We start from the raw sequence: 21,825 nt of genomic DNA on the forward strand, positions 1-21,825 counted from the left end.
CTCAGATATTAAGTCAATTAAATATACCCACAGAAGGTTGTCTCCTGCTGAGTCATCATTTCTCTCTATTCATGTATCTTTGTATGCTTTAAACATATTTTGTTTTCAAAAGAAATCTGGATGGGTAAACAAGCAAATCTTGCTTATGTAAATACCTCTCCAGGTAATAACTTAACAACAGCTGGTTTTAAATATAACATAGTGCAAAACATAAACATACAAAATGCACACATGAAATACATGAAGCCAATACATTGAAGCAAGTGGTGTCTGTGGAATAAGATAATGCAGTTTTCCATTACTATATGCATAAAATTAAGCTACTCATATCATTTGTTTTTGATAATGAAATCGTGAACTGATTGAAGAATAGTCATGTTTGTAGAACTGCTGACTGAACTATGTATCTTTGTATGTCACTAAAGGGATCGGGTGGTCAGACTTGCTGACTTGATTGATGCGTGTCATCGATCCCAATTGCATGGATCGATGCTCATGATTCACTGGATTATCTGGTCCAGACTCAATTATTTACAGACCGCCGTCATATAGCTGGAATATTGTTGAGTGCAGCGTTAAACAACAAACCAAACCAATCTTTGCATGTCAGGACTGGTCATGGAAATAGCACTGGTGAGGATTAGAGATTGTGAGTAGCAAGTCAAAGGGGAGTAACTCTGTATGCACTCAAAGTCAGCTGCTGTAATTTGTGAAATGACGACAGGGTACAATTAGAGCCATGTTTCTTTGTTCCTTGTCTGTTGGGCAACGGCTAGAATATTCTTAACATGATCTGGCAGCTAAAGTGTATAATCTGTCTGGTCCAGACTCTAACAGGCTGATATAGCTGGAATAAGAGCAGACTGAATGGGAGTTTCGTTACATGTGTGACCTTGCTAATTGTGTCAGCGTACTCAATTTGAGTCATCGACCGCTGTTTACAACTGTTCTATGCTTGGAAACTGCTGCTGTGACAAAACTGTGAATTTCTGACTTTCATCCACGCCCGTGATGATTCCTTGTTAGAACTGGTCCCCCAGCATCTTATGATAGTCAACCAAATGGATTGGGTGGTCAGGCTCGGTGACCTGGCTGATTGCGTACCATCATACCCTGATGATTGTTGTTCACCATATCAATCACTGGATTGCCTGGTCCAGACTCAATTTTTTACGAGCCATCTTCATATGGTGGGAACATTGCTGAGTGCAGTGTTGGAACAACAAACAAGGAAATATGTGAGACTGACAGTATTCACATATCAATATCATCAGCAGTGATGCTGAACTTGCAACAACACCGATTATGATAAATTGTATCAGTTCGTATTGGCATAGAAGTCAACGTGTTTCATGCAACTGCTGCAGGCTTATCAGACCACTTCTGGTATCCCAAGGGGTGCACCAACACCCTGTCATCCACAATTTGCTGTGCAGAGTTGTTTCCCTTCCTTGTACTATTCACAGCAGGGTCACTCCAAGTTCACTCACTTGAAGCCCAGGTGATCTCACTCATGTGTTGCATTCACATATGACCTATCTGACTGCATAATAAGGACATATATACCAAAATGACAATATAAATATTGATAATTTATTTATGTGTTTTACAAATGTACAATATATGGTACAAATAAACATGAAAATATGGTACATTCTTAGAAATGGAAGAATTCATTAACTTTGGTCTGGAGATGAAAACAGATTCTCTAACAGTAGATTGCTAATGTCCACTACACTCATCTGCTTGCTACTGATGAGAGCTGGTCTCGTATCTTCGAGAGTCCGTCCAACATGGTGTCTAGCGTCTCCTTCGACAGTTCTACATTAACACTGGACACATCCGGCACTATCCCCACATCCGTAGCTGTAGCTTGGACCTGGTGGCAGAAGGTGCAGCAGAGTTATCACAAATACGGTGAGTGAGTGAGTTGAGATTAACGTCACTCTGTACAGTATTTTAGTTATAGTACAGTATGCTGGGAGCAAAGCCTGCAGTTCTCAGAAGTTGATCACTTTGATGAAAGCCGTAAGCATAGATATGGTGCTGATTTAACCAAGACACAAAAATCTGGGATTTGAAGCCACTATCACAAGTTCCTGGCCCGCCAAGGCAACACAACCCTGCACCCTGATGCTTAGCCTTGGCTTGTGGCAACAGATTATATATTGTTGTAAAATCCCAGCCCCCGCCCAGAAAATCAAACACTAGGCTTCTAAATTCAACTGTCACAATTTGAAAACAGTCTCTGATGGTATCAGTCAATGATGAAAACAATAAATTGTTTGTCTGTTAAACTTTGTTGATTAGCACCTCACTCAGCAACATTCAAGCTACATGACAGTAAGCCTGACAGCGGCCTGTAAGTAATCATCCTGTGATTGATATTGTGAGCCTCAACCAAGACACGCAACCTGACCATCTGATCCACTAAGTCACCTCTTACGACCTGCATCTAGGTTGCCGGGCACCTATTCTGAACTGGAATCCCCATGGGGTAAAACCGAAATTGTATTAACACTACCATGACCACAGAGCACACCAATTACAATCAGTAAACATGAGCAGGAAATGGTCCGGCAGACAATGAAGCATAGTCCCTCATAATTCCTTCCTGAAGACAACTCACCTGCATGTTCAGGATGCATGTTGGCACCGACATCCTGGCCACGGTATCAGACGATGTCTTCACGTCAACGCGCCAGTCAAAGTCAACCATTTTGGGAAGAGAGACTGAAAATAGAACAGAACATACTACAGGTTGTTACTTGTGTCTTTGGGCAATTGTGTTCCCCGACGTTGAATCTAAATTTCAAAACAGGTCTACCAGTTCCTTTGATAATTACAACTAACATACAATTATTGACATATTTATTACCATACAGGGGGCAACTTCATAATCTGGTACTGTTCCCAATGATGTTTTTTCGGAATGAGTATGAGTATTTATCAGTGCAACTGTTTTTTTTCCAACATTCCGTTAACCATTTACCACCATTTGTAGCAACTTCGCCTCGAAATATTAAAAAAAAGAGAGAGATAATTGTGACTGAAGTTTGTGTGAATGACATATAGATCTAACTAAGTTACTTCCGAGATGACATCTTTGCTATGAACATGATGTTGAAAGAATTAAAACCTAATAATTTTCATGCATACTTTTATTTGTTGAAAATTGGTACTGGCAAAAATTAGGGGGGACTGGTAATTTTTAGAGTTGGCAGTCCCCAATGACTCGTAGTTTCAAGAGCCAGCGAGAACACTACATGTCATCATTCACTATGATGTCACAGTATTCAAGTGTGATGTCATAGCATTAAAGTGTGATGTCACTGTGTCTCACAACTGTGCGAGTTTATGAGCGGATAAAGTACTGCAGACAATTACTAATAATGTTTGTATTTTACAATGATGATAAATATAATGCCTAAGCCGTTGGTTCTAAATGAAGTTTCCAGGCATAGAATACTCCGTAACGCCTGCAAATCTGAAAACACAAGATGGATATCTCCTGAGTTGACATGAAGTACTCACCAAGTCCTCCAGCAGCCTGTGTCTTCCAGCCTGCCATGTGGTCCATGAAGATCTTTGTCAGAAGGTCACGAAGGTTCTTGTGGAAATTGTCTGTGGTGTCAATTGCAAAGTGATATGAATAGTTTGGCAAACCTGCTGAATACACACGGGGAGCAGGAATAGAAATTAACCTAGAAAGTCGACTAGTCCGAACAGTGACAACATATAGAAACATCCCCCCAAATTCTACTAGCCCTTAGAACACCAGTAACATGAGCAAAACTGAGTATGATTTTATGCTGCTTTCAGCAAGATTCAAGCAACATGATGGCGGGGGGACACCAGAAAGGGCATCACACATCATTAACGAAACTGGTTTGGGCTAGCTGGCTGGAGCTAATTTCTATCCCTGGGGGAGATAACTCAAGCTGTAAACAGAGTTTGTGAGCAAGTTGGAATAAAAACACTGCTTTGAACAGTATTCCACTGACATTAAAGTCATTTCAACGTGGGAGGATAGCCATGAGTGATGCTGGGTTTAAAGGTTTCCTGCTTCACTGCAGCTCATGGACATGGACATGGACATGGTGCTGACCATCCAAGGATCAAACCAGAAATTGATACTAAAAGTAATGATTGAGTGAGGTGGGTTTAACGCCGCTTTTAACAGTATTCCAGTTATATCACGGCGTGTCAGCTTAATGTGGGAGGAAAGCCCGAAGTGATGCAGGTCTAAGACGTTTACCACTTCAGTGAAACCCACGAGCACGGGTATGGTGCTGACAAACCTAGAAACATAATTGGGGCGAACAGGGATTCGAACCCACAATAATAGGTTTCTGGCGTGCCCAAGGCACGCAACTCTGCCCAGCAAATCGCGGCACCATAGACGACTGGGCCACCCGTGCCCCCTTAGAATATGACTAAAGTGCAATCCAGCAAGTCACCGAGCCTTGTATGCCAAGCACAGATTGTGGCAATGTATTCTAACCTGGAATCCGCAGAATTGTTGGATGGTTTAGTTTCTACATATAAATCATGTCCAACTTAACTATGTTTACAAGGACAGACTTCCGAATCTGCTGACGAAAAAAAGTGAGAAGAAGTGGGTCTTTCATACCACCGACCAGAAATAAGTACCGTATTCGACGTAATAAGTGCCCAGGGCGCTCTCAAAAGACATAGGGGGCTCTTATTAGAATATTATTTGGGTGGAAAAAAACAGGGTTGAAAGATAGATTTCGTGGTTTATGCTGACAGTCTGAACTGTTTATATACGACAATATTTTTTCAGAATTTAATTGCCCATAATTAAGGGTGCATATAACACGAGTGTGTATGATACAAGAATAAATAAGTCTTGTATACATTGATCAATTGGAAGGGATGCTAATTGGGATTGTTCACTTACCAGTATATAAGCAAATACTTTATATTATTAGAGCGGGGCTATTATTACGTCGAATACGGTAATATGTTTTAGAAACCCTCATTAAGTGTTGATATCGATCTAAATAAATTATCTAAAATACCATAATTGAACCTGTCGAAATTGTACCTTTAAAACTTCAGAACACAACAAATTAGAAAATATAAATATATATTTCAAAGAGTATTTTATAAAATTCTGACCCCCTGACCTGAATATATGGGCCAAAAATCTGAAACAAAAAAGAAAAGAAAACAAATGTCTGGCCCTACTGTGAGATTTTTTCCAACTCCAATCCCGCCCATACTGTGCTGCCATTGTGACCGCCTGATTCCCATTTAGTCGACAGTGGCAGTAACCCATGGTGAGTGATTTGAGGCTGTACCTGGAAAGATGGTGATGATAGTCTTTGGGTCGGAGGAACCGAGGAATATTGCCGAGGAGATCACATGACCCAGGCTTGTCAGGAGCTGGAACACAAGACAGTGGAATATCAGCTGTCTCAAACATTCTTTAATGCTATCTAGATCAGGGATCCGGAAATATATTTTGGCCAATCGAACATTTGCATTTTGATCACGCACCCACCTCATATCTGAGGTGCAGGATATTCTTTAATGAATAAAAAGAATAAACTCAAGTGTCACTTTTATAACACATATACATGATATATATGCAATTTATTAACCATTCAATGACACAGAGATCTAATATATACAATTTCAACCTATCTGGATGTAAGTTTAGGTACCTCATCGTCACATCGTCACAAAATTAGAACTCATTAAAATTCATATATATCATATATAACCGATAGGCGAGGTAACACTTTCGGAAGAGAATTTTCTTCTTTGTCTATTATGCAACTTGAACAGAGTTCTAGACATTATGTGACTCTCACAAATAGCCTTGTGGGGGGATTCCATGTTGGAATTCATCTGTAGGAACCTGGCACAGGAGCTTGATGATAGCGTGAAAAGCATAATATATTCATATTGAAAAATAATTCACACCCCTCTATATATATAGACAAGGAGTGACACCCGCCATCTTGGTTCTTATTTAGCCCTCGGTTCGAATCAGGGCTCGATATAACATGAAATATGAATGTCACTTATTTCAACCCATTGGAACTTGCTAAACAAACCATAAGCTACACAATCGTGTTCATCTGTGGTCACCTCACCTCGTATTTACTTTAAAACAACCATCAAATCTCAACCCTAAGCTTCACCACCAAGGTAAACAAGAAAAAGGTGGCCGGAAATTGCGGTGCTACACGGGCTTGAACTCGCTAAACGTTTCTGATTGGCTTAAATATATAATAGTGGATCTAAATATTAGCACACAGTGAAGGGAGGGAAATTCAAAACCGTCAAAGGTAAGCCTGTTTGCAAAATGTCGGGGTTGACAAGGAAATCTACAGCAATCTAATTAAACATTTTGAAGAAGATTATCATTGTCGTGTCTTGAATTTCCCTCCCCTCACTGTGCTGATATTATGATACACATTTTAACCAATCAGAAACGTTTGCTGAGTTCAAACCTGTGTAGCACCGTAATTTCCGGCCACCTTTTTCTTGTTCACCTTGGCGGCGAAGCTTAGGGTTGAGATTTGATGGTTGTTTTAAAATATATACGAGGTGAGGTGACCACAGATGAACACGATTGTGTAGCCTATGGTTTGTTTAGCAAGTTCCAATAGGTTGAAAAAGTGACAGTCACATTCCATGCGATATCGAGCTGTGATTCAAACCGAGTGTGAAAACTTGAATAAGAACCAAGATGGCGGGTGTCACTCCTTGTCTGTATGTATATAGAGGGGTGTGAATTTTTTTAAATACAAATATATTATGCTTTACACGCTATCATCGAGTTCCTGTGGAACCTGGGTCATAAGAATGAATTAATGGATTGAGTAGTAAGGCTCGGTGACTTGGTAGATGGTGTTATTGTACTCCGTGGTATCAAAGTTTTCCAATTCTTAAATAGCACCAGTTCATCACTAAAAGGCCCCAGGATAAGGTGGTTCATGGCTACTGGCTAGAATGATATCTGTGCAAAATTTGATTAAGAACTATTGAGCTGTCTTTTGGGACAGAGGACAGATGGACAGATGAATATCGCCCATTTCTATATGCTCATCATTTGTTAGGGGGGGGGGGGGGGGGGGGGGGGGTAGTAAATGAATTGGTAGCAGTTTTGTAGGGGGCCACCATTTTGTCTTGCCTTGTTTCATAACCTGTTCTTAGCACTGTGACATTCATTACTCCTTACTCTAGCATAGTTACGATAGTTGTTGCGCAGAGTTCCCTATGTGGAATGAAGCCCTGAGCTACAACTCACAGTTAAGACTAGCCATGCAATATCCAACTGGTCTGAAAATGTCTGAGCTGTCCAGAAAACACTGAGATACATCCGGTAGTGCTGATTATATTGTTTGTTGGTCAGGTGCAGCAATCAATAAAAGTTGGCTATCCGACAGCAGCCTGTAAACACTTGAATTTAGACTGGACAATCTAGTGATTGATATTATGAGCAATGATACACAATGTTAGTGTCATGTATGGATAGTGATAAAATACAAACAATTGCAGCTGATGACATTTTCAGCTTCGACCCATGAAGATTCCGGGGTAGAATAGGTCTTCAGCAACCCATGCTTGCCGTAAAAGGCGACTATGCTTGTCGTAAAAGTCAACTAACGGGATCAGGTTGTCAGGCTCGCTGACTTGGTTGATGCATGTCATCAATCCCAATTGCGCGGATTGATGCTCATGATGTCAATCACTGGATTGTCCGGTCCAGACTAGATTATTTACAGACTGCCGTCATATAGCTGGAATATTGCTGAGTGCGGCGTTACACAACAAACAAACAAAACAAACAAACATTTTCAGCTTCTTTACATTTCCACCATGGCTCCAAGTATCTACTAAAAGTTAGTTAGTGGAATTAATATGAATAAGGATTTAGGGTCTCATATAAATTGTGGATTAATATAACTAAAATGAAATATGTTACAATTTGGGTATGATGACTTGCAATCAAGCAAGTCATTAAGTCAACTGATCCACGTGTGTCGCCTCTTAGGAACATAGTACTTACAGATCGACTGCTGTTCTTATCCACCCCCAACTTCTCTGCAGTGCTGTTGACGACATTGTCTGGCACACAGTGCGGAGACTTATGGCGAAGCAGGAATGCCTCTTCACAAATCTTCACAACTTGGTCCTTGGCAGAGGCCTGCAGATAATCAGGAATGAGTGAGGGAATGTAGTCAACAAATCGGCAATATTGTTACAGGGTTTCAATTTGGTTCATTTTCTGGAACATTGGCTTATTGTTACCAAAAATGTCCTAAGTGTCACGCATCCTAATGGCATTTGTCAATTTTAAAATCCCTGCTTTTGACATTATTATTGAAATCTAAATAAGCACAGTCGTGTTTAACCTGTGCAAGTAGTTAAAACCTGTAGGCGCAACACGTGCTGACCTCAATGACGATGCATGCTTTAATAACCTGGATATGTTACTAAAATGTGCTCTGAAATGCAATCTTTTCAATGTTACAATTCAACACATGTTTAAATGATGTATCATTATTCTGGATATTTACACGACTCATGAATGTGAAAACGTGTAGTATGGATGCAGAAAAAATAATATGCTGCATGTACTTATAAGGGGTCCTCATCCTTATCTACTTACTAAGTTTGGGTTTTAACGTGAGCTTTCGGACATATGCATATTTCGCGCACGGGCCATTTAGTGATGTGGTCAAGAAGGGTATGTCCGTAAGGTAGGGCAACCTGGAGGGGCTTTAGGGTCGCTTAGTTAAATTTTGAAATATGATATGCTCATAAGGTGGGGGAACTAAAGGTGTTTGAGAGGTTGTGTGGATGTGCTTTTGTGTGTTTCTATAGATTCATGATTTATGTTCCATTGGTAGCTTGTTTCTTGTGTTGTTTTTTTTGGTCTGTTTTGTTTAGATAAATGCCTAGTGCTCTATAGGTTGTGAAAGTTATTTAAGGGGTTTAGTAGAGTTGCTAGTGTCATTTGGTTGTTGTAGTTTAGTGTGGATTGGAGTGTTGTTCTGCGTTGTTGGTAATGAGTGCAATGTAGTATTACGTGTTCATGAGTTTCTATTTGTTTGCAAATTTGGTTTGATGATTTTTGATTTAGTGTAAGTGGAGTTTAGTTTAGTGTTGCCTGTTTGTAATTTGGTTATCGGCGCTCTTCTCATCAAACACAATCCCTTTTAAATATCTTGCCTTCACCATGACATCCCTACCCTCGTCAAAGCAGGCTTAATTACATCTGAAGTGACTTGTTGCACAACCTTGTCTAAAGATGCTCTCAGATGTTTTGTATTAGGTATTCCCAGAGCCCTCATCTCCCCTTCTTCATTAAATCTGTTTACCCACACCTATTGACATAGATGATGACTCCCACACAAGTGTCACCGGGGCATCAACAATTGCAGGGTGTTACATCACCCAGGTTAAACCTCCCCCTGGGGTGCATCACGCTCAGGTGGACATCTTTACTGTGACAGGAAGGGACTTGAATGGGACAAGGGGCAATAAACACATGGGGATACAGGCCTTTGTGCTTCAGGACTACAGGAATGTAGACAGGGGGAAGATGTCAAAGGGTGGGGAGGGGGGCTGGGGTATCATTGGGTGGGAGGGGGACGGGGGTATCATTGGGTGGGAGGGGGGTGGGGGTGGCGAGGAGGATGATTTAAGGGTTAGAGATGGGTATGAGATATCAATGCGGGGGAGGGAGGTTTCAGGTGAGACACAGGTTAAATGACAACTGGCTGGGAGGTTGATTAAGGGTTAGAGACTGAGTAAAGACAGGGGGTGGGGGAGACAGGGTTTCATGGTTGGAGAGACAAGGGTAAATATTTCAAAAGGGAGAGAGGGGCACTTTAGGGTTGTAAACTGGAGTAAATCTTCAAAGGGGGGAAAGGGGCACTTTAGGGTTGTTAACAGGAGTAAACATATCAATTGGGAGAGGAGAGAGGGGCAAGGTTGTAGAAAGGAGTCAATATATCAATTGGGAGAGGAAATTGGGGCACTTTAGGGTTGTAGACTGGAGTAAATATGTCAATTGGGATAGGAGAGAGGGGCACTTTAGGGTTGTAGAAAGTAGTAATTATATATCAATTGGGAGAGGAGAGAGGGGCACTTTAGGGTTGTAGACAGGAGTAAATATATCAGTTGGGAGAGGAGAGAGGGGCAAGGTTGTAGAAAGGAGTAAATATATCAATTGGGAGAGGAAATTGGGGCACTTTAGGGTTGTAGACTGGAGTAAATATGTCATTTGGGCTAGGAGAGAGGGGCACTTTAGGGTTGAAGAAAGTAGTAATTATATATTAATTGGGAGAGGAGAGAGGGGCACTTTAGGGTTGAAGAAAGTAGTAATTATATATCAATTGGGAGAGGAGAGAGGGGCACTTAAAGGTTGTAAACAGGATAGAGGAATAAACATTGGCATGGGGGCATAAGGGGTGCTGGACTCTTTTTTGGAGAAAACACTGTCTAACCTCGGGGAAGCAGCTTTGGGTCGATTTTCTGCACAGGGGTCATATATGCATATGTATCTGGCAAAAATATTGTAATTATCTTTGACGGATGATCTTTGTGTTTACAATGAGGGTCTTTCTGAGTAGTGCTGTGAGTATGTGTTTGGTATATCTAGTCAACATATAAGTCATCTCATGCCAGGGCTGTAGTACATGACTACTTCAGTCTTGATGACACCCACATGGGTACAATGTGTGAAGCCCATTTCTGGTGTCCCCTGCCGTGATATTGCTGGAATATTGCTAAAAGCGGCGTAAAACCATACTCACTCACTCACTTGATGACACACGTTGAAATAAAGGGTTCATCATCCCATGTTGCAGAATTTGGGATGACAATCTTTTTGGAAAAAAATTACATGATAGTCATGTGACTCTCACTAATACTGATTGACTGCGAGTTTAGAGTTGCTTTGTAAGCTACTGGCAAACAATTACTCATTAAGAATGTTAAGCCACACCTTGGCAAAATACCAGTCTCATTTAATTCCCCTACTAGTGAGATCTGCTTCACACTGTCGTTATCCTGGACACACAAATACTGAATAGTGATGAGCATTTGGAGATACAATCCAACCTCAGACTCAGCATTCCATTCACTTTACATCCCACTTGTTTCTCTCTAACACCACTGATCAGGTCGATAGGAATTAAAGTTTTGGTGATGATGTTTTAAAAAACTTTGTCAATTCCACTCCCCAACCTAGTTAATTCCACAAATTTTACAAAAGAACCTAAATCATGTTAATATCCAATGTATCACTTAATCACGAGGTTCATACAAACTTGTCTAAACTACTGTGGAAAAAATACTGAACAAAATCTGAAGTTTCTTTGGGGTGTGGTCAATTTCTTATTTGATTCATAATTAATCTATGAAATCGCTCACTGTGGAAAATGAATATTCCTCATCTATCTAAATCTTTGAAAGTCATTAAATAGAAGTGTTAAATTCTCTATGGATGGCGTAGTTTCTACCACCTTGCAACCAAAAAAGAGAAAACATTTACTAGGAAAATTCAATGCTACATACAATGAGAATTACATTCAATGAAATCATATGGCTCTAACACACAACCACCCAACCCCCTGCCCCCAAAATCATATGATGCTAAGTTCCACAATGTTCACAACATAATTTCCAAGCCTCAGCTTCAACCAGAACAGTGATTATTTGGACGACCATATCACTGGGCAGTGAAAACCATCATTCATTCCTACATACCGATTCTACATCAGCTTATATTTCAGGGACATAAAGCAGTGGCACAACACTATCAATGTCATTTCTTTCAAAGGGAAAATGATAAAGGTACCATTTTTAGCAGCTATTTGCCAAACAATATGAAAAACCCAAAGATTGATCAAGCAACATCGGCAACTAAGAGGGTCCTGATGGGAAATACTCCTCAGAGTAACACAGTCCAAAGGAACTAACATAACCGTAAGCTGAATCAAATTGTTATTGTAAAAGATTTATGTAAAATGTCCATAAAAAACTGTGCAACCAAAATTTAAACTTTATTTCTTATTGTAATCATGCCCAAACCTCATATACCTCAAGTCACATCTAACGAGATAAAACTCAGGTACCGTATTCGTCGTAATAAGCGCCCCGCTCTAATAAGCGCCCATGGCGATATTTGCTAATTTATTGGCTAGTGAACAATCCCAATTAGCACCCTTTCCAATTGATCAATGTACACAAGACTTATTTATTCGTGTATAATACGCACTCGTGTGTTACATGCACCCTTAACTATGGGCAATTAAATTCTCGAAAATATATCTATCGTGTATAATACACACAGATTCTTCTGTTATATCATTTCAGGCTGTCAGCATAAACCACAAAATTTACAATCTTTCAACTCTGTTTTTTTTCTCACCAAAATTATATTCTATTGAGAGCCCCCTATTTCTAATTTTGAGAGCGCCCTGGGCGCTTATTACGTCGAATACGGTATTTGCAAAACACAAAATGCTGTCCCCGTGTCCCAAAAGACAGACTGACAATCCGCAGGCGCATGGAGATAAATTCACATTTTAGATTCAACTTGACAGCTTGTCCACTATTCCCATGTTTTTCTTTAACTAAGCCAAAGAAACCAACTACTGACAGAAGGCCCCAAATTTGACTGACTACTGACTACTGACTTGTAACCTTCCCATCAGCATCCTCAACTAAACCAGTCCCCGTTGTAGAGGGGCAGACTAACATAGGGCCCTTGACATAAGGTTATGTATGACAGTAAATATAAATAGTTCAATAAAGAAACCCTAGAGCATTAGGAACCCTCTCTTAGTTTCAGAGCTGAAAACGTGATGAGTTCAGGCTGCCAGAGAGAGAAAAATGCATTTCTCTAAGCTCATCTGTTGTCTACAGCTCCGAACTTGTACATGTCTCTAACATGTCTAAGGCAATGATTATTAGTTGTCCCTATAAAGGCTGGCATCCTTTTTTATATAGTGTCAGCTTATCTAGACATCTTATTATATGGACAGAATTACCATACATCCATGGACTTATCATTACAGTACAGGCTCCAGTACAGACTTGGAGCAAGGCTGGCTACAGCGCCAATCAACAGTTGAACAGATATTGAAACTATCATTATGACAACTTCCTTCTTACCAATAACACATCCAGACACTTCCTCAGCTAGTATAGGGATAATCAAGCATCAGGCTAATCCAGTGTCAGGACATCAGGTCCACAGGGAAAGAGGAAATGCTGACAAGTATCTGGGGTCAGATGTACACACACAGATCACAAGAGCCATACGCCAGTCTCTTTATAGAAACTCCTTAGTATTCCTGACTCATTTATAGTGTCAACATTCTTTCCTGATCAGTTCTTTACACTTAAATTGTAAAGAAAATAACTGATAACTTGAGACCTTTTGAGTGATCAGGGCTTCTATGAGTTTCAGAGTCTGAAAGCTTAAAAGGGACTTTAGAAACTTAATACATATCACATTCAGATTTATTTCATTTCTCAAGACCACAATGGTGGTACAAGAGCAACATGTTGCAAACTATACATTGAAAGATGGTAGACAGGTACATTACTATCTTGATGAACATGTAGTTTAGTCAAATATATGTTTTTGGTTTGGTTTGTTGTTTTACGCCGCACTCAGCAATATTCCAGCTATGACAGCAGTCTGTAAATAATCGAGTCTGGACCAGACAATCCAGTGATTGATATCATGAGCATTGATCCACGCAATTGGGATCGATGACATGCATCAACCAAGTCAGCGAGCCTGACAACCCGATCCCGTTAGTCGCCTTCTACGACAAGCATAGTCACCTTTTACGGCAAGCATGGGTTGCTGAAGACCTATTCTACCCCGGACCTTCACAGGTTTCAAATATATGTAAAATATATTGTAAAGGTGTTTCAGATTCTTAATTTTTTTAATTTCTGATGCCTATTACAATCTTATGTATCATGAATCAATAACTAAAAACAGTAGACAGTAATATGCATCCCTGAAGTAACTTAGTGTCATTCACACAAAGTTCAGTCACAATTTTCTCTCTCTCCCTTTTGTTTTTGAATATTTCAAGACTAAGTTGCTACAAATATATTATTAACCTTGAGGCAAAGCGAAAAGTTATTTCCTTACACCTTGCACTTAAAACAGACAAGGGGAAACCCTGATGGTAACAGATAAAAACTGACTTATTTAGAAAAATATACCTATATGAATATCGCGGATGTTTTGTTCGACAACAAGGAGTTATAACGTACCTTATTTGCAGGTTCACGGGAACTAGCAGTCACATGAATTACCGGTTCAAGCCTAATTGTACCGGTTAAAAACTGGTAATTACCTGTAAACATGAACACTGTGTTCATAGCACTGATAGAGTCGTAGACTATTCCAATGTGTTCTCGTAAAAGCAGTTGGTCATATGTCATTGTATGAATATAGGCATGATGGTATTTCACGGAACACCTTAAAACAGCACAAGAGTACACAAAGTTAAGTCAAAGCTTGAGTGAGTAAACCATTGGCTTGAAAAAGATCTATCAAAGATCTATCAATGACCTATAAAAAAAGTCAATACATATTTAACATGTTTTCTTAGTGTCCTCACCGACGGATTATTTGGGGCCATGTCATTTGAACGTCTAACACAAAAAACTGTAAAAACCTAAGTGACATCATACCAATACCAGGTTTATATAGGGTTCTAAAATAAGTGGTAGGCCAAATGGGACACTCATTCTGATAGAGTCCCTTTTTTTTCTTAATTTCAAACGTATAGGTAATTTACCCTCACATTTAATGCTGCAACATAAAATAAGTATAAATCGTGTCTTTTTATTTATCCTGTTCTCAGTGCAACACAAGTAACCATGGTAACCTTTGCAAAGCTCAAACATTGGTTATTGTCACAGTAACATAAATTTCAATATCTCTACTTCCAATTTGGAATTTTTCAGACAAATGCCCAGTGATATCTTTGACATAAACATCTACAGGTGAAGACCAGGAAACACTGCAACAGCTACAAGTCTGTTTCTTTGTTTGTTTGTTGTTTAATGCCGCACTATGCAATATTCCAGCAATATGACAGCGGTCTGGAAAAAGAATCTGGACCAGATAATCCAGGTATTGATATCATGAGCATCGATTTACAAAATTGGGACACGATGACATGCATCAACCAAGTCAGCAAGCCTGACCACCCGATCCTGTTAGTCCCCTCTTCGACGAGGATAGTCGCCTTTTACAGCAAGGATGGTATCAATCACACATTCAATAAAATAAAATAATCAAAGAAAATCATCGTTGGGATATAATCAATCACCGATTCACAGACTGGAGATTGAAACCAACTGATCATCAATGAAATTGCATAATATATCGAATAATAGAAACAAACAGCAAAAACCTTTGAAGGTATCCATCGATTATTTATTTCACGAACAGCTTGGGTGAGAGTTTTGTGGACACGCCCCTATAAAATTTTTACTCGAATAAATTGTTAGTTTTGCTACATACTTTAATTAATATGTTGGCCTGCTGACATTGTGACCTATTTAGACCAAATGTTACTTGATTTCCTACGGCGTTTGGTTTGACTCGAAGGCTATCTCTAAATGACATATCACCCAACTTTGCAGCACAAGCAGGGATACCAGGAACTGAGACTCCATTGGCTATAACACCCACATTATAACATCTGTGATGCTCAGTGCATGCCATACTCATCCTTATCATTCCAAATTCTAAAACTTGTAAAATAACAGAGCCCAAATTTCTTGCTTGTTTCCTTGGTTGGATATTGAACCAACCAATCATGAATAAAATCAATACTAATCATAGGCTTAGCCAGGCATTCTGAGATGCCAATATTTGGCCTCAAGTCTACATAAAATATTAGTTTCCAATTGGAACAAACTATTTCCGAATACAGGGACTCGATCAACAAAGAGATCATAGCGCTGAGACGATCTTAACTCCCATACTTTTACATACACTTACAACAGTCATGCTTTGTGGAAAGAGGACCAGGTTGGTCATTTTAAGTGTTTTAGCTTTTCAATAGATTTCAATAACATTTAGCCGCAGAAACAAAGTTATCACATTTAAAAATACACAACCACAAAATAAAAATTAAATTGGTACCCAGAACAGAGTTTAATTTCAGGAGCTAGAGACAATCTAGATTTGCCAAATCATTCTAGACTTGAGCTGGTTTTCCTCTTTTAATTTATTCTCTTGGGTCTGGAAGATAGACTAGTCTTTCAAGAGTGACTTCTATTTAGCTGTTAACAGTGCTAATAACAAAGAAAAGACTTTAATACTTACCAGCATTTACATTTTACATTCAATATCTCTAAAATTAGAGAAATCTTTTGAGAATAAAATAACAAATTGAACCTAACAATAGTTTTTGCATGCCCTGGGCTGTTAGTTTGTAATTGTTCACAAATCTGTGCTTTTACCAAATACTGACACACTGGAGCTGTGAACTCCTAATAGCTTCCATGCTTAGATAGCAGAAGATATTACTGGAACAAAGTACCATTCAGGCTACAGTTAAATATCCTTGTCATGTAGAGCAGTAATAAACAAACAAATGCAAAGCATCTTACAACCACATGTGTAATCAGTCACTTTTATGACGCCGATTACATAACACTTGTTCACAGCCTGTTCAATTGATGTTGGCTCATCTACATGCGGGCTTCCAGAATAAAAAGTATCCTAGCAACAATCACAAAGGAAATTGATGAAAATTCAGTGTATATCCTAAGGCATGATGAAATCAGGGTTAGAAATAAATTTTATTGTCTACAAAAATAATCTGCTTCAGAGTTGTCATTTGTCTAAAGGTACAAGTGGTCGTCCACAAGAAAATTGTCTGATGTCATGTTCTACATGAATGTTGCCAGTCTGAGAATAGTAGACTTTAGCGGATTCTAATACATGGTTTCTGTTCCTACAGGGATAGACACTGCCACTACTCCTTAGTCCAATATGGTGTCTACCCCTGTTACTTTGGTTAATGGTTGCGACTTTAGGTAGAACTAAGAGCAAAAACTGAAGAAAAGAAAAAGTTGGTACATTTTCTCTTGAAGGAAAGGTCAAAGAGAAAAATCCACTTTACTAATCTTGTTTCATATATAAGCATCATGTGTTAATAATGTTATTCTTCTGTTGTGTTATTTTAGGAATCTGGACAATTTTACAAAGAACCAATTATTCAAATGAATAAAAGAACATAAATTAAGTTGAAAACATGCAAGGTCATTCAAACAGAATGCGGACCAAGTCAAACCCTCGCGTTTTATTATGGTCATAAAACAAGCTCCCCAGACCAAAGTCTAAATGGTATGACACAGAAGTGTGGATCTGAAATAATTTGTAATCATCCGTAAGTTTTGACATGGGTATACCAAAAGAGCAAACAACTCAGAAACAACGGCCCTTCCATACCCCTGCTCCTATTATTCATGCAGAGGGGAAATAATCAGTATTGTATTCTTTCTTATTATGTCAGTTTGGCTTCATGACTAGCTAAACAGTATCTTGTTATATCGCTGAATTTTACTATGAGCGTCATGGGTATGAAATGCCCAAAGTGAAATAAATCGAAGACCCGACAGGGATTCATCTGGACCTGCATTGAGGCCGAAGTCTTCAAGAAATGACAGAAAAAATGACCAATCTAAAAGAATAATCTCAAAATTCCTCAAAAATTATGAAACTGTGAAAAATACAATTTTGAACAATATAACAATCATTTCCTAATTTGTCTGTCCGGAGTCCTGGACAAATTCGTGCCAGTGCATCTTCTCTAATCTGATTTTCCTCATGTGATTTAGTGATTGAATTCAGAGCCTTTCTTGTTATCAGTTTTAGAAGGCTGAACACCTAGTTACAGTTTTACAAAGGTATACATGGGAAGATTTAATTAAGTCTTAACAAAAGACAAAAACAAAATTAACCCTCTCCTGTATGGAAAGAACACACCCAATGTCCTGTACTGTAAATATGCACATATAGACTGAATGATGACATACTAGCTATAATTTAAATATAACACTATACATTACAACATTTACATTATCATTAGACTGACATCAAAAACAGCCTGCCCCATACCTACTGTAGTTGTGTTTTCACCCGCTTTCTGCGTCTAGTGTCTACTTAATTATATTCATCTATATTGTATTTAGCATTATTAGTACAAATGCAATGCTGATATCATGTTGTCAGTGAGATTCAGTATGTAGACTATAAAGGTGAAGTTTCACATAACATCTGAATTTGAAGAGACACACCCCCATGTCATGCATATTGTTATTGTTTTCATGGCGAATTGTCAGCGGAACCTGAGAGACAAATGTGCGTAAACTAGTTGGCATCTTTGATAACAGTGTACCAGAAAGCGTTATACCTTCAGTAGTAACTCTAAGTATCCAAATTGATCAGTCATTTTCAACAGAGATTTGTTGTATCACCACATTGCAGTCACACTTGATATTTCCGGTCACATGGGTTTATTTACGGCGAAACGGGATGTCACTTCGCGGAACAAATTCTATCCAATGGAAGCTTTCTTGTAGATTTCCTGCATACATTAGCGAAAATGGTGACGGAGTTTCCCGAAAGTATCCGAAAAGGTATTTCCCGCCATCTTTGTTCCTACATTCATTAGAATGCACGCATGCTCAGTGGTTCACAATGGGCGTGACCAAACCAGGATTAAAAACTTTGTCCAATCAGAAGCGAGAAGTCGGTCACGTGACGCATAAATTATACGTAAGAGGCGGGAATCTCAACGGCAGTCGTCTGCAGTGAGCATTGTTTGAGGAAGGCGGCAGTCAGAGTTCTCCCACGTTCGTTTGAGATTTTCTAGAGTTCATACCAAAAACCCCATCATGCCTGGAACAAAGTAAGTCACTATAGCATTCTTTGTGATTTAGTTATAAAATCATGTATGTTTTTAAGTAAAACTCTCACTGTATTTCTATAATTCTTTCTACAAGGAAGTGTTTACGCACAGCCTTTCTCCAGACCACGCTGAACCAGCATGGTCGTCTTTGTTCATTGATGTTAGCATCTTCTCACAGAAATTGTGTCTTTACACTTCTAAATGACTAGAACGTTTTTAGTATTAGCATCGTATAAGGGATGTTCTTTGTTCACTGTTAATGGTACATGAACACATCCAATTTAGTGTTTGAACAACACGACATGAGAAAATTAATGAAAGGAGGTCAAGGCGTGAGAAGCTAAAGCAAGCAGAGAAAGCTATAGTGAGGATCTTAAACCTACATCCTGTTCAGTGTGTTTGATCAGCTTTCTCTGTAAAGGTTTATCTTCGTAGCAGACGGAAAAAACACTGCGCCGTTGGGTGAAGTAGGAAAAGAATGCAACTCGGTGTTAATATTTCCGTGTTTAGGCCTGAGTGATTACTATCGTCTGCTGGATGGAAAAGTAGGTCAGCTGTTTGTGTTTGCATTTACTAGATAGTTTTCATAAGTTTTCATTCAAACATATCTGTGTTCTCACTAGGTCAGAAGTTGAGGTTGACACCACCCAAACCGAGACAGAAACTGTCGAGGTAAAGAAAACAGTCGAGGATGTGAAGGCACAGAAAGACGCCGTGAGTATGAAATCCGTTTTGTAAACAAAGGACGAGTTTACGTTTAGTATTACAAAATGTTATTCAATCACGTGCTCGCTGTAAGTAATACTTGTTTCACAGTTTCGGGAGTTAAATCGTGAAGTTCGATCCATGTTAGTTTTAAAAGAATTGTTTATGTTCCAATGTTGCAGGCCAACGAAGCCACGGAGGCTAAGGAAGAGACCGAGGAAAAGGAAGAGACTGAGGAGAAAGCCAAGAAAGACAAGGAGGAGAACACAAATCAAAATGCCAGTGAACAGAGCGAAGAGGTAGAATCTTCAGGTGCGTAAATCAGTTTTAAAATAGTCCTTACCTTCACCATGTTGATAGTCTCTTGTTGACGATGATGCTTTTCACTCTATCAAACTGTTTACTTCGCGACTAGTATTACGTTGATCAGCTGGTTGTCTGATTTTTATTCCATGGATTATCGATGTCACAGGGGTATGTGTTTTTATGTCTTGTTGTATAATTATTTCAGAGGCCTCAACAGAAACTACAGCAGAAAAGAGGAGTTCAGAGGAGAATGGTGAAGAGGAAAGTCCGACCAAGAAAGTTAAAAAGGATACATCAGAGGAAAAAGAAAAATCAGAGGAAAAGGAATCTGCCTAAATCTGTGTTTCTGGAGAGTGAATATGTGTCTCTCATTGACTGTTTTGTGACTGTAAACATGAGATCAAGTTGTAAAATTCTTCATGTTTCATTTTTAGTTCATGTTCATGTAATAAATCATTATTTAAATTCATACAATTTCCAGTTTTACTTTTAAGACCGCTGTGCCCCACATTACTGTAATATGTATTGTATCTTGGCAATGAGGTCATGGTGGTATCTAGAGTTTCTCGAAGCTCTTTACGTATCATCTAGAGTTTCTCGAAGCTCTTTACGCACTTGGAAATCTATACCTATCGTGACAGCTCCTGGACTGCGAATCGAACACCTTTGGTGTTTGAAAACAATGTTGGTGAATACTTTGTATCCATTTCAAAGTGACAACATTAGTGCGCTTGGATTCACAAAGTTCCATGTTCCAACTTCAATACGATATATTCACTGTTTTGATTTAGGGTAACTATACCCATAAATAGAATTGCAGCCCTAACAGGTTTCCTAACACCGTCAGTCATATCTTAAAAAAACCGTCATTTAATATAAGTAAGACTGCCATGTTTACTGAAATTCCAAGTAAAGAAATATATTTACAAGTTTGTTTCAAAAATTGTATTCTATTTTAAATGGTTTACATATGTTGTGGCCAATATGCCAACGTAGTAAGACCACATCGACTAGGAACATTTAGTTATAGGCAATGTTTAGTATCACTGTGGTTTCGCAAGTGTCGGGTAACTTCTTGCTTGTGCATTAACTGTATTTCCACATTCAAGTATGTAGTTCAGACCGAACAGGAATAGAGGATAACCTCTCGGGAGAGGCGACCGAAACTGATATGGTGACACCCGACGGCGTTCGTGCAACGTTGCAACCATAGGTTTGTCAGTTTCAATTATTACAGGCCGCACCATTTAGCTTGGATATTGCTGACTGTGGTATTCATTCATTAGCCTCATGGATAGTGCTGAACAGTGAATGACCTAACTGACATGTTTAACGGTTATGCGTGATAAATGGCATAAGGTGAAGAAAGTACGTAAATTCTTTGAACACCACTTAATACGTAAGATACACAGAATGCACAATGCAAGGTGGTCATCCTTCCAACGACACTCACGTTAGAACTAACTTGCAACTTTCCTTTGAGAAACTAAATACATAAAATTGGTCATTTTGCAAAACACAATTACAACACTGCCGATCGTGCACAAGAAGTGGCGGATCACTAAGGAAACCCGGATTAGAATAAGTCTTTACCCGTAAAAATTGCTTGATGCATGTCATCGTATCCAAGATGCATAGATCGATGCTTATGGTGTCAATCAGTGGGTAGCCTGGCCCAGACTCGATCATTTACAGACCGGGTGTAATATTGCCGAGTATGGCGTTATGAAACACAAATTTCCCATTTGGCCTTGGGCTAAACCTTAAAATCATTGCTGGAATATGTTTTGAAAGCGGGGTTAAACAACATTCACTATCACTTTGAAAGTGAATGTTTACTAATATACTTGCACGA

At 39.1% G+C, this 21,825-nt stretch overlaps 2 protein-coding genes across 2 annotated transcripts; one reads left to right on the forward strand and one right to left on the reverse strand.

Annotated features, from left to right (window-relative positions):
- Positions 1-1,632: 1,632 nt before the first annotated feature.
- On the reverse strand, positions 1,633-18,567 carry LOC139461990 (COMM domain-containing protein 9-like). Its single transcript, XM_071243482.1, has 6 exons — positions 18,462-18,567; positions 8,051-8,188; positions 5,328-5,412; positions 3,535-3,624; positions 2,630-2,733; positions 1,633-1,879 (listed from the first exon to the last, which is right to left on the reverse strand). The coding sequence occupies exons 1-6, from the start codon at positions 18,498-18,500 to the stop codon at positions 1,739-1,741; spliced, it is 597 nt and encodes a 198-aa protein (XP_071099583.1). The 5' UTR covers positions 18,501-18,567; the 3' UTR covers positions 1,633-1,738.
- A 278-nt stretch (positions 18,568-18,845) lies between these two features.
- LOC139461992 (uncharacterized) lies at positions 18,846-20,444 on the forward strand. The gene is made up of 4 exons (XM_071243483.1): positions 18,846-18,959; positions 19,583-19,673; positions 19,847-19,976; positions 20,176-20,444. The coding sequence occupies exons 1-4, from the start codon at positions 18,946-18,948 to the stop codon at positions 20,304-20,306; spliced, it is 366 nt and encodes a 121-aa protein (XP_071099584.1). The 5' UTR covers positions 18,846-18,945; the 3' UTR covers positions 20,307-20,444.
- Positions 20,445-21,825: the final 1,381 nt, after the last annotated feature.

Source organism: Haliotis cracherodii, unplaced genomic scaffold, assembly GCF_022045235.1.
Source record: "Haliotis cracherodii isolate W230 unplaced genomic scaffold, xgHalCrac1.p SCAF_15, whole genome shotgun sequence".
In the NCBI taxonomy this organism is placed as follows: domain Eukaryota; kingdom Metazoa; phylum Mollusca; class Gastropoda; order Lepetellida; family Haliotidae; genus Haliotis; species Haliotis cracherodii.